Source organism: Myotis myotis, unplaced genomic scaffold, assembly GCF_014108235.1.
Source record: "Myotis myotis isolate mMyoMyo1 unplaced genomic scaffold, mMyoMyo1.p scaffold_m19_p_2, whole genome shotgun sequence".
NCBI classification, from domain to species: Eukaryota; Metazoa; Chordata; class Mammalia; order Chiroptera; family Vespertilionidae; genus Myotis; species Myotis myotis.
The window spans coordinates 110,369,728-110,386,037 of record NW_023416324.1 but is presented as its reverse complement, the minus strand read 5'-3'; the positions used below and the strand labels follow the sequence as shown (position 1 = coordinate 110,386,037).

The 16,310-nt window shown below is 37.1% G+C and overlaps 1 protein-coding gene across 1 annotated transcript in view; it reads right to left on the bottom strand.

Moving 5' to 3' along the window:
- CPB1 (carboxypeptidase B1) overlaps nt 1–16,310 on the bottom strand; it is a 42,626-nt gene that overhangs the window by 3,918 nt on the left and 22,398 nt on the right. The window contains exons 5-9 of the mRNA XM_036351913.1: nt 16,149–16,250; nt 15,187–15,288; nt 12,474–12,584; nt 12,295–12,385; nt 11,430–11,632 (exon numbers count right to left, since the gene is read on the bottom strand). Of these exons, the coding sequence (XP_036207806.1) occupies nt 11,430–11,632; nt 12,295–12,385; nt 12,474–12,584; nt 15,187–15,288; nt 16,149–16,250 (609 nt within the window). The remainder of the gene's footprint in view (nt 1–11,429; nt 11,633–12,294; nt 12,386–12,473; nt 12,585–15,186; nt 15,289–16,148; nt 16,251–16,310) is intronic.

Here is a 16,310-nt window from a genome sequence, read left to right as displayed (position 1 = left end):
GCATTAGCTGACATTACTTCTGTGTGCATGTGCAGTGACATGGAGACAGTGTCATTCCCCAGAATGCCAGCGAGCCTGGTCCATGCAGACAGGCCTGATCACATCATAGCCATCTGAGTCACACAGTTTTATTATTGACATTATAAAATGTCATTGTGAAGTAAAAATTAGGTCCTGTCTAAGGATTAGTTTGACAAATTTATCTTATCTCTGGAGCTTGAAAGAGAAAGGAGGCAATAAGGTTTTTATGGCTATTACACACAAACAAACAAAAGTCAAATGCACAGAAAATAACTCCAAACCAAAAACACAAACCACCTGGCAACATAGCAGGTTATAAAGCCAAGATAAAGTCATGACAGGACTGTGGGAGGTGGGGCAGGAGCATCAGAAACTACTCATGTGAATGACTGAGGGTCAATGCTGCGTTCAGTGCCAGGACAGAGATGCTTAGGCATTGGTAGTTCCAAGAATGTGGGACAGTTCTGGCTTGGAAGAGTTTTAGATTGAGAAATTAGAGAACATTTATTCTATTTCAAAATGCAGAACATTTGAATTCAAGAATCAAAAATTAGGAAATATTAACTTAAGTGTATTCTTTTTTTTTTTTTTTTTTAGAAATAGCATCACCCTCTCAAAAGACCTATTGCCCTCCTGCCCCTGCACTCAGTTCCCCAGGGAGAAGGGCTCTGTTTCCAGCTCCTCCCTGCACTATAGAGGCCCTAGCATCCACTAATTCACTGCCTATTTAAATGAATCACTTGGAAAACAAGGCCTGCTTAGGCTTTCTGGAGAATACAGGTTTGAAAATCTGACTGTTTACTATAAGAGAATAAGCCACAATTCACTCTAGTTGTGAAACTGGCTATTATTTCACACTTTGGCATCATTATCATGACTTGTACAAATGCTTGGAAAACTGTGAGGTTGGTGATGAAATCAGAATAATTCTATTTACAAAGTAGCAACTTCCCTTAGTTCTTTTTCTATTAAAACCAGTTTAATAGAGTCTGATGTAAAACTGCTGAGGGCACGTCCTATAAAACTTCAAGGATTCCAGCTCCCAAAGAGTTAATGCTTCATTAACCAAGTGGTACATTAGAAAATTTAAAAATAAGTATAAAATTTAAATCATGATTTTTTGGTCTGGTTGACTGAATTGATGCAATCAGCTTTTTGGAATTAACATATTATTCTCAGACTTTTGGACACTAAGTTGAGAATTTCCTTTTTTCCTAAACTGCTAAACTGATATATACTTTCTCCTACTGCCTAGCCTCATTACTGATGCGATCTGTCTAGTTCCTGTTCAATCTTATTCTGACCCACACTGGAATCAGGTCTTCTTACCACCTATTGCCCAATAGAATCGGAATAGTCTACAGACATTGCATCACGCTCCGGATAGATTTCAAACCATCTTTTAGAGATGTGAAACATGGCGAGGTACTCATTCTTTTGATAGGTAAACAATACGTTTTTTACTGTTCTACAATTTCTCTAACTTGCCATTACCCAAAGACATCTCTAGTTATTTTTTTGTAAGGCAGAATCTCTGATTCTAAAAACCTTTTATTTCTTCCCTAGTTACCTTTTTAAGGCTTTTCATCTGTTCTATTTTTCTTTCCATAAGCCTTGAATTACTACTTTCATTTAGTAGGAATATGACTCTAAAAAGTTCCGGTGATCTAAGGTACAACAACATGACTATAGTTAGCGATACTGTATTGAACACTTGAAGGTTGCTATGAGAGGAAAGCTTTAATGTTCTGTCCATAACAATAACTGCAACATAGTTCTGAGGTAAAGGATGTGTTGACTAATGTGGTAAATGTTTCACAATATGTACATGTATCAAATCATCATATTGTACACCTTACACTTACACAGTGTTATATGTTGGTTATGTCTCAATAAAGCTGGGAACCCCCCCCCCCAGATATGACTCTTTAGGGTTAGTTCCAAATGTGAAAAGTTATGAAGACTAGAGAAGATTTAAGACAAGAAGATCATTGTCATCATCTACTGAACTCTTGTGTGTTGGTTGACCTTCAAGTCTCTCAATATATTTATTGGTATAACAATATTTGAATTATCCAACAAAACCTAAGGGGCCTACTCATGATCTGTTACTTCTTTTGACTTAATTAACTTATCAATTTATCCATAATTATTGTTAGAGTCACACAAAAGTTCAGTTTGCCTTTTCTGAAACAGTTGCTGTGCCTTTGATACTGAAGCACTATCTAAGATTGATGTTACCTTAAAACTGCAGTTATTTTGCTCTGTCACTCTGCACATTGCAGGAACATTTAGTTTGGGCCTCAGCATTGGCTGGCCTAGTCTGCAGTTGCTCTCTCATCTGGACATCTACGGCATCATCACATCTGTCAGTGGCTCTCACTTTCCTCCTTTCTGGGTTTAAGAGTTTGGGCTAGTGAGTCCCTCCCTTTTCTCTCAGGTTGCATCACTGACTGTGCCTCCCGCTGTCCCTTACTAGCTAGGTTCCCTGAACTTATCCCTGCGTGCCCTTCCCTGCCTCTCCTTACCTCCTTGACCTTGGGTATCCTTCTTCCTTTGTTGGACTCTCCTTCCCCTCCTTATTCACATGGTTCACATGCTATTGTTCTTCAAGTTTCAATTTTAGTGTCATCTTCAAAGTTGCCAAAACTCTCTTAGGAAGCACTGAGCCCCCCTCTCTTGTGAGGGCTCATCCTCTATTAGAGTTCCTATCACTCTGTGGATGAAAGGGGCCACATGCTAACCTGATGAGCTCAGAGAGGGCCTGCATGACAATCTTGCAAACTCAAAGATCTAAAGTAACTACAAAGGATGGTCTGAAATTAAACTTTATCTAAAAGCAGTTATGGTGGATAGTCACATCTTAGGCTGGTATCTTCACTGACAAAGTCGACCTTTACCTTAACTAAGCCTATCTGTCTTTTTGCATCTATGATAACATATCCTTGAAATGTCTGGGTAACTTGTAACTTCCCTTTTTCCGGACCCCTTGGGGCACAACCTAATGTGCCTGGGCACCAGGACAGATACACAAATTCATTCATTGTTATTGTTATCATGTTAATTGTTGACTGTTAACTATCCTGCACCCACCTAAGTATGTGTCTATCATTTTGCTTTTCATACAATCCCAGAGGTTTCTCCGCTTTGCTTTCTCCCGCCTCTCTAGTCTATCACCAATGGATTTCATGTAACCCACCTACGTCCCCCTCCTTTGATTGCAATGTATAAAAATAGATGAAAAACCGCCATTCTGTGGAGCATTAGCCAAATCCATTGAGATACTGCTTCCCGGCAATTGTCGACAGTTTGGCTCAAATAAACTCACAAAAATTCTTTACAGGTTTGAATGTTTTTACATTAACAACTCTGCTGTAGTAACTTCTTTTTGGTATTCAATCTCCTTGTGAGGAGGGATTCTTGGCTTTTCATTTTGTATCTTCAGTAGGTTGCATAGCACCTACCACATGGTTGGTTGATTGAGTCTAATTCTGGGACTTTGGGGCATTACAGATGAGCCTGATTTGGAAGGGGGTTAGAGTGCTGAGCTCCGCAAAAAGGCTGAACTGTGACTTGCCTGAGTGGAGATTGGGATGCTTGTGGGGAGGGTGTCAGGCAGTACCAGGTACTGATGGCATTGACCTCTGCTATGGACTTTATTTATTTTTATTAATTTTTAAAAATGAAGTCTGTGGACCCTAGCCCCTCAATACCAAGAGACAAAAAAGTTGGAACTGACATTAGTCAACCAAAATATCATCTTTTAAATTCCAGTGATCATAACAAAAATCTTTGGAATCAGTGTGGGTCTTTTCTTTTAAAGAGTTCAAATACTTTCACAAATGTTAGTCATTTATCTTCCCAACATTATCTGTCCACATTTCATCGACATGGAATTTTCTAGCAGAATAGAATGCCATGGGGGTCAGTGTGCTTGGTGGGGATGTTTCAACTAAGCTAGTAGTGACTGACCCCTTCCAGGAGTGGGAGTGTGGGGGGGTTCCCTGCATTTGCTAAAATGTTAGAGTGGTAACTCCTTTTCCTGTCTGGCTCTGTATAAAGGGATGAGGAAAGCTAATGAAAGACCCACAGAAGCAATAGCTCATCAGAGTGTGATCTACATCTTGAAAAACTCCAATAAATGACACTTTCTATACAATCTGTTCTTTGAGGGACATGTTACATCTTTGCTCAATAGTTTCAAAATGAGAGCTAACATTTACATAAACCTTAGACTCTACAAAGAACTCTTGCTAAGAGGTAGGTATTTTTATCCCCATTTTTCAGATAAAAGAACTGAAACTCAGAGAGGATAAAAGAACTTGACCGAGGGCATGCATTCCTGGTAAGTGGCTGACTTGAGCTAGGCTCTTGTGGCTTCAAATCTGTGCTCTTTTTCACTTCTCCCTGTGGCTTTAGAATACTTTAAAAGAAGTGTTGCTGGAGCTGGTTTTACCAATTGTAAAGAACAGAAGAAAGCTAAATATAAACCAGTCTCAGAGAGAACTTTGCTTTCAGTCAAGGCCAAACATGGCCAGCCTTTATTAATCCTTAGATGAGTTTCCTACCACATCTTATGCATGTTCTCTTTTGTCACCTGTTTTCTTAGAAAGAGGCCTTGGTCATACAGCAAAAGACAGTGACAGTCCTGAGTGTCACATCTAACTCAAAGCCCAAGAGACAAAAGACCAATTAGTATAATGGTTCCCCAGGCTCTGAGCTCCAGGGTGAGATGAATAGAGTGAGGGTGTTTCTTCCCACTGACCTGTGTCCCCAGGTGACATGTGATCAGGGACCCCTGACTTAGGACTGTGCTTGTGGTCCTCATTGCAGCCTCCATGCACGCAGCCAGTGTCACGAAGGGAAGCTGCCTTCTAATCTTCCTCTGGTCCTTTATTCTGGTACTAGAAAACAGAGGCCCCAAACTGACAAGGGCTTTAAACTAATTCAAAGGACATTTTCTTCAGAGCCTTGCTTCTCACTTGAATTTTACCATCCCTCTGGGGGAAGACATGTGATAATGGAAGCATCAAAATGATCTTTAACGGCAGTTTCCTTCCTTCTGTCCCGTGATAATGGTGAACTCACACCAAGGGACCAATGAGGAATTTAACTTTTGTAATTTTGGTGCAAAAAGAGAAGCCAGTGCTGAGGAGAAGGCCTTTGGGATTTTAAAAAACAAATGTGTTTCTGGGAAAAACAAAGAGGGTAAACAAGCATAGGCTCTGGTTGCAAAGCCCTGAGATTCAAAAAAGGCAAGGAGTTAGGGATAGCTTGACTTAGGAGAGAGGACCTGTCTATCTCAGCAGAGTCCACGGGGAGTGTGGGAATGTTTTCACTGATGTAAACCAAATTTTTTCTTTGGCTGATCTACAGACATATTTTTAAGCTCTTTAAAATTCAAGGAAAATGTGAAGCATGAGTCAGCTGAAGTTTCAAAGTCCAGAAATTTTTTTTGTGTGTGTGTGTGTGGAAGTGGTGCTTCTTTTAAATAAATATTAAGAAACAAATGCTACAGAATGAGGATGTACATGTACTTCAGATTTGCAGAACACTGTAAACTACGCATGAGAAGGGTGGGAGATGCTATGAAAGCCAGGAACCTTTGGCTAGAAATGTGACTCCATTCTTATCTCTGTTTAAAGCAGGGTTTCTCAACCTCAGCACTCTGGACGCCTGGGCTGGATAACTCTTTGCCTTGAGGTTGTCCTGTGCATTGTGGGATGTTTACCAGCACCCCTGGCCTCTACCCACTCTATGCCAAGCACTCCCACAGTTATGACAACCTAAATTACCTCCCCCCCCCCCCCCCCCCCGTCAACATTACCAAATGTCCCTTCAGGACAGGGAAGGGAGCAAAACTAGTTTACAAGGAAAGTCAAATAAAGGACATGATTATGGCAAAGAGTATATTTTATAGAAAAAAATTAAAAAGGAAGATAACTGGTTTTAAAGGTGCTCTGAATCCTTATTTTCCTGTTGACAATGGTATGTGTCTCTTAACTATCACTGCTAAAATATCACATTGCTAACAGGGTTGCCAGATTTAGCAAAAAATATGGGATACCTGGATTTTGGGGTATCCAAAATATAAAATTCAGGTAAACAAGTAATTTTCAGTATAAGTCTGTCATATGCAATATTTGGAACATACTTAAATACTAAAAATGATCTGTTGTTTTCCTGAAACTCAGGTGTCACGGCGTCCTGTACTTGACCAGGCAATCTTATGTCTCAGGTGCCAACTCCAGGGCCTGGCTCCCACACAGCAGTTATCTGACATTTAAGAGCCCCTGAAGCCTGTTTGCCTCCTACCCACTCTTCTCTGGCAGGAACACACAGCACAGGAGAGCCTCCTCTCTCCCATCACCCCCACTGCCCATTGCACTGTGGTGCATTCGCTGGCTCTTCTCTCTGCCTCAAGTGCTCCTTTCCTCTGCCACCCCAATTCTGCCCTTCCTTCAAGGCTGTTTCCTGTCTGTAACCTGCATTGAATAACTTTATCACACATTGCTATTTCCCCGCCCTGAATGCCTACTATTGTGCCTGGTTGGAAACTGCCATTCTGTCCTCTTCACCATGTCAGTAAGATCTTACACTCTCTATCGCAGGAGCCATGCTCTATGCTGAGCACTCAATAGGGGCTCAATAAAATTTCTGGTCATTGCCTGATAAGCCATGTACTGACTGGGAATTTTAATAAGCCAAGCAGTCACTGAAAATGTATAGTGGTAAGTTAGCAACTAGTTTTTCTAATCAAAGAAATTCTGCAGTTGTTATTTGAAAATTTTTTGTCTTCTAACTGAGATTGCAAATTCTGTGAAAATTCCTGAAGCAGATGTTTTGTGCCTCAAGTCCTGTCTGCCTTAGCTGCTGGTAGCCTGCCTAACAGTGGGGCTATGGCCTCATTGCTCTTGTTACTAGGCAGAGATGTGGTGACAACTGTGATTGGGTATGCTCATGACCCTGCAGCTGTCCACCTCCTAATCACAATATTTATTTCCTTTGATTTTTATGTTTATCTCTAATCAGAGCCTTGCGCTGTGCTCACATGCTTGGATGGAACACTGGATTTCTATCTCGGTGGCTCATTAACTGAAACTTTAATTAAGAAGTAGTGAGGTGCCACAAGACTGGAAGGTATTAGACTTTAGAAAAATATTTCTATCTTTTTGTTTAAGTTTAATAATTTTTCAGTAAGGCTGTCATTTTTCTCCAGTTTAATCATAAAAACTGGGCTCTGAGAAGTGAGGCATCTCAGCTGACCAGTGTAAATCCTTAGCAAAGTTAGGGGCAGAGGCATGAAAGACTATTTAATGAATAATAGCTAGAAGGGGTACCAACCTAGAACATGGCCACACCAATGCGTGTGTGTGTGTGTGTGTGTGTGTGTGTGTGTGTGTTTGGAAATTAGGGCAGCCTAAGAAGTTCTTTAGGATCTAATAGTTCCAGGCCCTAGGCTGCCTCTACTACTGCTATTGACTTTGCCAAGCCTTTATTGTCTCAGCTGGAAAATAAGAAGATCAGAGATATTCCAAGATTTCCAGCTGTAGAATTCTGTGCTTCTAATGCAGAAATGTGGTGTGAGATGCCTGCCCCTTCGTGTACTTTTGTGGAGTGCACATCAGCTTTCCATTTGCTCAAGATACTTAGTTGACCTGTTATGATGCTGGGTTCCTACTTTTGAACTTAGAAGTGGTGTAATAATAATTACTATTATTAACAGTGCCATGTAGGCCTCTTTGGGAGGAAGGTGTACCAAAGATTGGGAGCTTCTCCATACTCAATAAATGCAAAGATATGAATAAGTTTGGGAGCCTTTTCAATCATGTCTGCCAGTTTTTATTTTCTGTGACAATAAAGAGGTCATACAATTCACTATTTCATTATCTTTTAGAATTTTGAAAATGTAAGTATATTCTTTATCTGGGCCTTAAACCTTCCTTTGAAGATAGTGATAGCTTTATAGCGAAGAAGTCAACACCAAGGAACAGTTTATTAAACCATTGGAAACTTACAGTGCACTTCCTATGAAAGTGATTTGCAAACTGGGAAGCAATGCATGTAAGATACTTTTATGATTCCTCACACTTTTTTTTACTGATCTGCTGAAGATATGTTTTTGTAGCCTTCCATGTCATCCATGCTGTCACTTATGTTTTTCTACCTCATTGGTCTTTTGCATTCCTATCTCTGCCTTTCTTCACTCTGAAAGTTGTCTCATGATATGGGCAACTGTCAGGCAATCTGCACCTAAGATCTTTCAGAAATGAAGCCACATAAATTTTCATCATGACTCAGACATCAAAGAATTGCTAGATTTGGGCTAAGAATGCTAATATAAGTAGAGAATAATTTCCTTCATCCTGGAGTCTTATTCTCTTTGAATATTTTTTCCCAACAAGTATAATCTTATAAACTTTATAAGTATATAGAGAAATTAGAATTACACACACTCATGCCAAATTTTGTGTAAGACAAAATCTGCTTTGCATTACTTTAAGAAATTTCTGACTTATCTATAATGTGGTATGCCCATAATTTATCTCATTAATTTTTCCTATGTTTTATTTCCTACTGTGGTCACATTTTCCTAACTGAGAATTAATTTGGAGGCACTACAGTTGGATGGAACATTCATCTTTCTAGATCAAGACTTACTTTTTCCTTGATATCGATACTACAAATAAAAACCACAGAAAAGCTAATGTTTTTCTTTTTGAGAGACTCAAATTGTCTTTCAGGTACAAATATATTTATAATAACTCTATAGTTATGAGCTGTCCTAGCAAAATGTGCCTAGGAAGTAGGTAAGTTGAATTTATACAAAATAAGAAAAAAGTTGAAAGTATCTTTATTTATTCAAAAGACTTAAAGTTGCTTTGGAATGCCAACCAAAATCCAGATCCCAAAAGAATCAGATGATCAAATAACATCCACCTCAGATTTCACTAGTGGCATTTAAAAAATTTCTTTTAAGATATGAGGCAAAAGTTTAATTATAGAAAACAATTATAAGAAAAAAAGTAACTTTTAAATGAATGAGTGTGATATAAGTAAAATTGTATTTTTGCATTTTAGTTACCTATCTGATTATGCTCTGAAAAATATAAGAAGTCACATGTACTTTTCCTTGAATTTATTAGTTTTGTGAATGTAAAAATAAACATCCAACATAAGATTATTTTGTGGTTTGTGCTTTTTTTGAGAATAGACTGTGAATATTTTAGTTTGTTATAATTCTGTTCATTACACTCCTTTGCTAATTAGAATTTAAAAACAATTTTGGAGGGCAGGATTTCTAATATCTTTTTGTACATTACCTCTCTTTCCTTGATTTTAAATGAAGGAGTGATTGTTAGAGAGGAGCATTAGTGGCTCGCGTTCTAGGGATCGGCTTCACACTGCTGGGGGCATGCATGAACTGGCCCACCAAACCCACTAACTCGAGCCTTGAGTCTGTTTCTGGGTGAGACTACCATAGGAAGGAGCAAAAATTATTCAGGAGATTCTATAAGTAGAACTTTATTTTTTTTTAAAAAAAGGATAATCTGTAGCAGTGGTTCTCAACCTTCTGGCCCTTTAAATACAGTTCCTCATGTTGTGACCCAACCATAAAATTATTTTCGTTGCTACTTCATAACTGTAATGTTGCTACTGTTATGAATTGTAATGTAAATATCTGATATGCAGGATGGTCTTAGGCGACCCCTGTGAAAGGGTCCTTCGACCGCCAAAGGGGTCGCGACCCACAGGTTGAGAACTGCTGCTAGACTTTTAGAGTAGCCCAGATAGTATGTTATTACTATATGGAGTGACAAAGTTTTCATCCAAAAGGGTTTACATTTATTCTCAAAATAAGAAAAAGCATTGAAACTTTGTGAAGCAGTTCAATTCAAAAGAATACTTTGTTTTAGTCTTTTAGAATTTATGTTTAAAACTAGTTGCTATTAAGCAAACTGGATATCCTGGTTACTGTTACACTTAATATGGTTTATAATTTTAGTTTTACTATTTTACTTACCAACTTATTAATGCTTAGTTATTATGGCTTTGTCTTTTTTATTTTGATGTGGTACAATTTAAACATATTCACACTAATTAAGCAAACAATACATGCCACCACCTCTCCACTGGTGACCAGAAATCTAGGACTGAAGTGAAGAGCTGACCACACCCATCTCTGGGACAGAGGGCCTTTAGCACCCACTGGGAACACTGAGTATAATTGGAACAGTGAAATATTTAATGGTTCCAACTAATGATGTTTTCTTTGTTTTTTTTTGGCAACAGACAGGGAAAATGGAAAGCTTTTTGAGAAATAGCATTTTTTAAAAAAGAACAACCTTGTCAGCTATTAGCTATCCTGTTTTTTTTTTTTCTAAGAGTCTGAATTATTTTTCTGTTTTGCTCTTCACAAAACATTTACAGCATTACATGTTTTATTTGGTCTTAGAAAGACTGAATCTGAAAGTACAAAGCAATATTTTTCACTTGTTAAAGTTACCGGGTCTTCAAATTTATGTATGTAGGTAAGCCAAATATCTATGTCATTGTCTAAGTAAAATACTTTTTTTGGGGGGGGGGCATAACTCAAATGCTTTATTTTTAAATTTTTTTTCAAATGCTTTAAATCTTTTCTTTTAGATCACTGGTCCCAACTTCTGGCAGCCAGATGTTTCACAAATTTAAAAAAATATATTGTTTGAAGAATTCAAACCTCCTTATTTAAAAATAATATGTATTGATGTGTGATATTTGTTAATTATGTAATTTAGCTTTTCATGTAGTTATATCTTGATTCTCCAACAAGATTGCTAGTTTTTTTTTTTGAGTCAGGGATATTAATTATTTCCTATATCAAATAAGGACCCATTCACATCATTTTTTTCATTGACTGATTTACTTTTGTGTCTCACCTCATCAAACAGTGAAATAAGCAATTTTAGGAACTCATCACAATCCAATGTCAACCAAATGTACCACATTCCTAATGACATCTGCAACACTCAGCCTATGTGAAATCCAGCTCAAGGCAACTTGACAAAATTGACTTTCTGATTAAGATTATACATGACATGAGGGAACTTTCTGGATTATCCCAGATGCCTCTGAAATTGTCATGAGAGTGAACACTGTGGTGAAGCAGGAGGAGGTGGAACTATTGTCATCTTGAAGATGAGTGAATAAACCACATGTTGGGACCATTCCCTGAATCAAAACCATATTTCTTTTAGATAATTTATTTAGCCACTTCTAGATTCTCTGTAAATTTGTTGTAAGTCTTTTGCTTCTATTACCAAAAATTATTAATGGAACTTCTAGAAATTGTTCTTATATTTTTTTCCAATAATAGAATTTTAAAAATTTAACAGTGAAATACCATATCTACTGTCAAGACTACTTACCAACTCAACATTGTTTTCCGTGAGTTTGTAATCATAGGAGTAAGGGTAAAGCATCATCTGGGAGTAGGAGTGGATTGTCAGATATGCTTTGATGGAAGACAGGTTGTTGCGGATGAAATTAGCCAGGGCCTTGGTCTCTTTTTCAGACTCTGCAGCAGGCCCACAGTAAGTTTCATCACAGGGGTTTTGAGATGCTCCAAGTTCTAGAAAACATATATTGTTAATGGTAAAGATCATCTACTAAAGTTCTCACAGGGCATATTTCAAACTTTCAAATCAGAGAGTTAAAGATAAGTGGTTTCCATAGGAGTACAAATAATCATCATCATGTATGTACACATTATAAACTATGTACACATTTAGTCACAAGATTAGGGTAGTGTGTTTTTAAGCTGACAGCATGTGAAACCAGCAATGTTTCCCTGTGTAGTATTATACAGTCAGTGAGATCAATATAGTGTATGAAAATTAAAAAGTATGGAGCAAACTAATATCTATGAGAAATTTTCATATTATTGTAATCATTTACTGAGAATTGAATCACAAAATTATAATTCTATCACAATTTTGTTTAAATAGCTATTTAATGGTGGTCTCCTCTCAATTATACATTCCATAAGTAGTAGGATTATGTCGGGTTTGTTCAGTCTTATGTTCCAGCATCTAGCACAGCTGGGAACACAATAGAGCACATAACACATTTTTATGGACTGAATAAACTCTATTTTCTATGCTTTCAGAAATTAGAACTCTAAACTATAAAATTTTATATTTTTTCTTGTTTTAGATACTATTATGTTTCCTATTTTATTTTTCCGCCTATGTTTCTCAACAGATACATGCAAATGGTCAGCCAGATACTTACTGCACCAACCAGCATCAAAATTTCTGTTGGGGTCTGTACCAATGCATTTAGTTCCATCGTAGGTGGAGCGAGTCTTTCTCCACATTCGGTTCTAAAAGTGGATTATATGGTTAGAACAAGTATAATAGAAAGTGGTTGGTTTTAATGTGATCAGTGTCTCTAAATAGTAGTTCATATACCTTGGTCCAGGTGTAGACATAGCCATCAATATTGACCACAGGCAAGACATAGAAGTCTAACTTTTCGAGAAATTCTGTCATGTGGATCTCACGTCCATAGGTGCGAACAGCCTGTGATGAATTACAAAGCAGAATTTCATGAAAAAATGGAATGCTGATGCTGCTAAAATTTACATAGATTAGATGATATTGACTTTGGTTAGATATTAATGTTTAAAAATCAATTAGCAAAATACTGCTGATAGTTTTGTTTAAAACACTTGTTTCTAATTTTTCTCTGTTTCCAGGATACTCTATTTCATCTCTATGTATTCCACATAGTTATTATTTTTATTTTAATTTTTTACTTTAAAGTTTAACAAAGATTTAACAAAACTAAAGACTTTTAAATAAAATACATACTCACTTCCTTTGCAATAATAACTGTGATAACTTTTTTCAAAGCTAGTAAGATATGAGGGTAAGACCCATTCTAGTAAGCAAGGAATGTCTATGGATGGCTATGCCTGTTTCTCACAATATCATCTAGAAATTTATTTAATTTCTATGAAACCTCCTGTAGATGGTCTATCCAGTGTCTATTATAGAAAAAGAATGAGAACCTCTTCCACTATAAATTGAGTTCACACTAATGGACTTTGGGGAGCATCTCACTGAGGCTCCAAGCTGCACAATGATGGAAGTCTTCTTTGTATGATTGTTTCTTAAGAAGGGAACTCTGTTAAGGGACTGGACTAGTTCTCCATGCTAAGAACACTTATCTGTGAATAAGGGCCTCATGCCCATTTATTATGTTCTCGTAGTCACAGTCCCTCAGGCCCGGAATTATTTTAAACTTAAATTTAACTCTCTCCTAAGTTTGCTTGAATAGACTTTATGGCATTTGAGGCTTTTATGAATTAATAGTTTTTATATACTCTTTGTGACTCTATGCATGTATATTCATTACAATAACATGATAAAACATGGGCTTTTGAGGTTAGAGAAGCTATAGAACCATGTTTTTTCAATGGTCTACAATTTGGAGATAATCACAGTAATGATAAAAGTTCTTTCCCCAGAGGACAGATGGGGAAACATTCACTAAAGTTAAATGGTGGCAATTGTATACATAACATGTCTAGAAACCAAAACCATACAAATAGACACAAAAGTGCTTCACAGAAAAGAAATTATATTGTATATAATAATATTTTATATATTTAAAAACAGTTTAATATTTTAAACCTTTAATCTATTTATATAAAACCCTAATATGCAAATCGACTGACCAGCAGAATGACCAGGGGAATGACCAGTTGCTATGATGCACACTGACCACCAGGGGCAGATGCTCAACACAGGAGCTGCCCCTAGCCTGCAGGCCCAGACCTGGCAGTGGTGGTGGGGGGTGGGGCCAGCAAGTGATCACCCCGCCAGTCACCCCACAGATCGGCCCTGATTGCCGGCCAGGCCTAGGGACCCTACCCATGCACGAATTTCGTGCACTAGTCCTCTAGTTTTGTAATAATTTTATAAGAGTTACAAGTACAGAGAGTTCCTATGTACCCTCCACTCAGCTTTTCCTAATGTTACCATTTACATAACTATGTTACAGGCATCAAAGTGATCCACTTTGGTACAAAAGTTTTATTCATATTTCACCAGCTTTTCTACTAATGTCCTTTTTCTGTTCTAGGACGCCCACACTGCATTTGGCTGTCATGTCTCCACAGTCTCCTCTTATCTGAGACACTTCCTCAGTCTATCTTTGTCTTTTGTGATTTGGCACTTCTATTGAAGAGTGCTGTCTAGTTATTTTGCAGGAGGTCCCTCAGTTGGGCTTCTCTGATATTTTTAATAATTAGAGAAAGATTATGCATTTTGGTGAAGAATACCACAAAAACCATGTACCTTTTCAGTGCATAACATTAGAGAGCACATTGTATTGATTTTGTCTCATACTGATGATGTTAACCTTGATCATTGTTAAGGTAGTTCCTGCTAGGCTTCTCCACTGTAAATTTTATAATCTGGTACATATCTTTCAGTAGGTACTTTTAGGATGGCAAATATTTTATTTCTCTTTAAATTTTACCCCCAAATTTTTGTGCATATCCACTGATTTTCCTGAAATTATTATTACTATAGTGTTCTAATGGCAATTTTCTATTTTGCTCATTCTTTGTACATCTGTTAGTTGTAATTCTGTAAGAAAGACTTGTTCCTTCTTTTCTTTTTATTAACTTATTTAATAATCTATTTATATCAATATGGGCTCATGGATATTTAAGAATTTTAGTTTTTAAAGGACTTTCACATATATCTTATAATTAGAATTATAAGGGTTCAAAACAGTACCATTTATGGTAGGGAGCTATATGTACTATTTTCTTTTATTATAAGGCATGCAGTGATTAGTATCCAGAAGGTAAAGATCAAGTTAGTGTTTATCTACAATCATGAACTTTCATCCACTATACTACCTATTAGCCTTTCCACCAAAGGTGGGTGTGAAATTCAAGTAAATACAATTTGCTAACTGTTTTTATTTTAAAACTTGCTTTATGAAGGTCTTTTGGTGAGAGTTGCAACTAACACCCAAAAATAAGAACTTGAAGTTATGATTTTTTCTGTTATTATTCTCTTCTATTATAGCTAGGTTGTAAGGAATTGATTGAAGTAAAATAATACTTTCTACTTCTCTCTTCCCTAAATCATTTTACATACTGACCTCTCTCACAAACCACTGGCAGAATGCTGGGGAAATCCACTCTCTGGCATGGAAACCGCAGTCCATGAAAATAGCAGGCTTATTGGGTCCAGGTTTACCAACCTATTGCAAACAAAAGGAAAACTATTATTCATTAAATTTGGAGCTTACCAGTCACTACCCTTCTGAGCCTTAGATTTAACAGGTGAAACTTGACAGCAGCAAGAAATATATTCCGTGATTAAATTAAAACATCATACTAGCACAGTATGTTCTTGCCACTATAACCCAGTGTTTGAGCTGAAGGCTTATTGAGCCCTATCTGTGGTCTTACATGGTTGTTTATTACTTTTATTAAGCTTGATAAGCACATATTTTCAGAAGGTGCTTAATTACCCTGCTTAATTGTCCTCATGTGAAGCTTATTTTCAGCTGCTATTATTAGGTGACAGGTCCAAGACAACTGGAAGAATAATTAGAAATAATAGTGATTATTGCTAATCTTGTAAGAATTTTTTCTTCTCTTCCACTTATTCCTTGTCTTTTTATATTATTAGAATTATATGACCTAAATGGTTTTAGAAGATGACAGAAACAAATTGTTGATACGCTTTGTAATGTTGTCTGATAGACATGAAGTTTATGAAACTCTTTAGCAAATGGATTTGCAAACATCTGGGGGGAAAGAATTTCATCAAGGTAGATGATCATTTACATTGCTTAGACTTGGAGGAAAGTGGTTAAATTTATAGGACATCCACTTTATTGCATTTTTTCTTTTGAATAAAAGTCAACATAATGATTTAAAAATCCATGTATGATAAAAGAAGCTGGGAAATCTGTTTGATTCCCTGGGGGATATAGGCAGTGAAAGAATTTTAACAATGTTTGGGATGAGTATATCTGGGAATAGATGTTAATATGTTAGAATTCATCGATTTAAAGCCCTCAGATATGGCAAGGTCATGGTTAAAAACAATTACCTTGAGGAGGTACATAGTGCGTCCTTCAAATGTGGTGCCGATTGCACTGCGAGAGATGAGGTCTGGATTCTCACTGGCAACTTGCTGAGTCCAAGCTTCTATCTACCAAATGGAACCATATAGATTAATATGGCATTTTTGGTTCAATCCCCAAAGTAATGT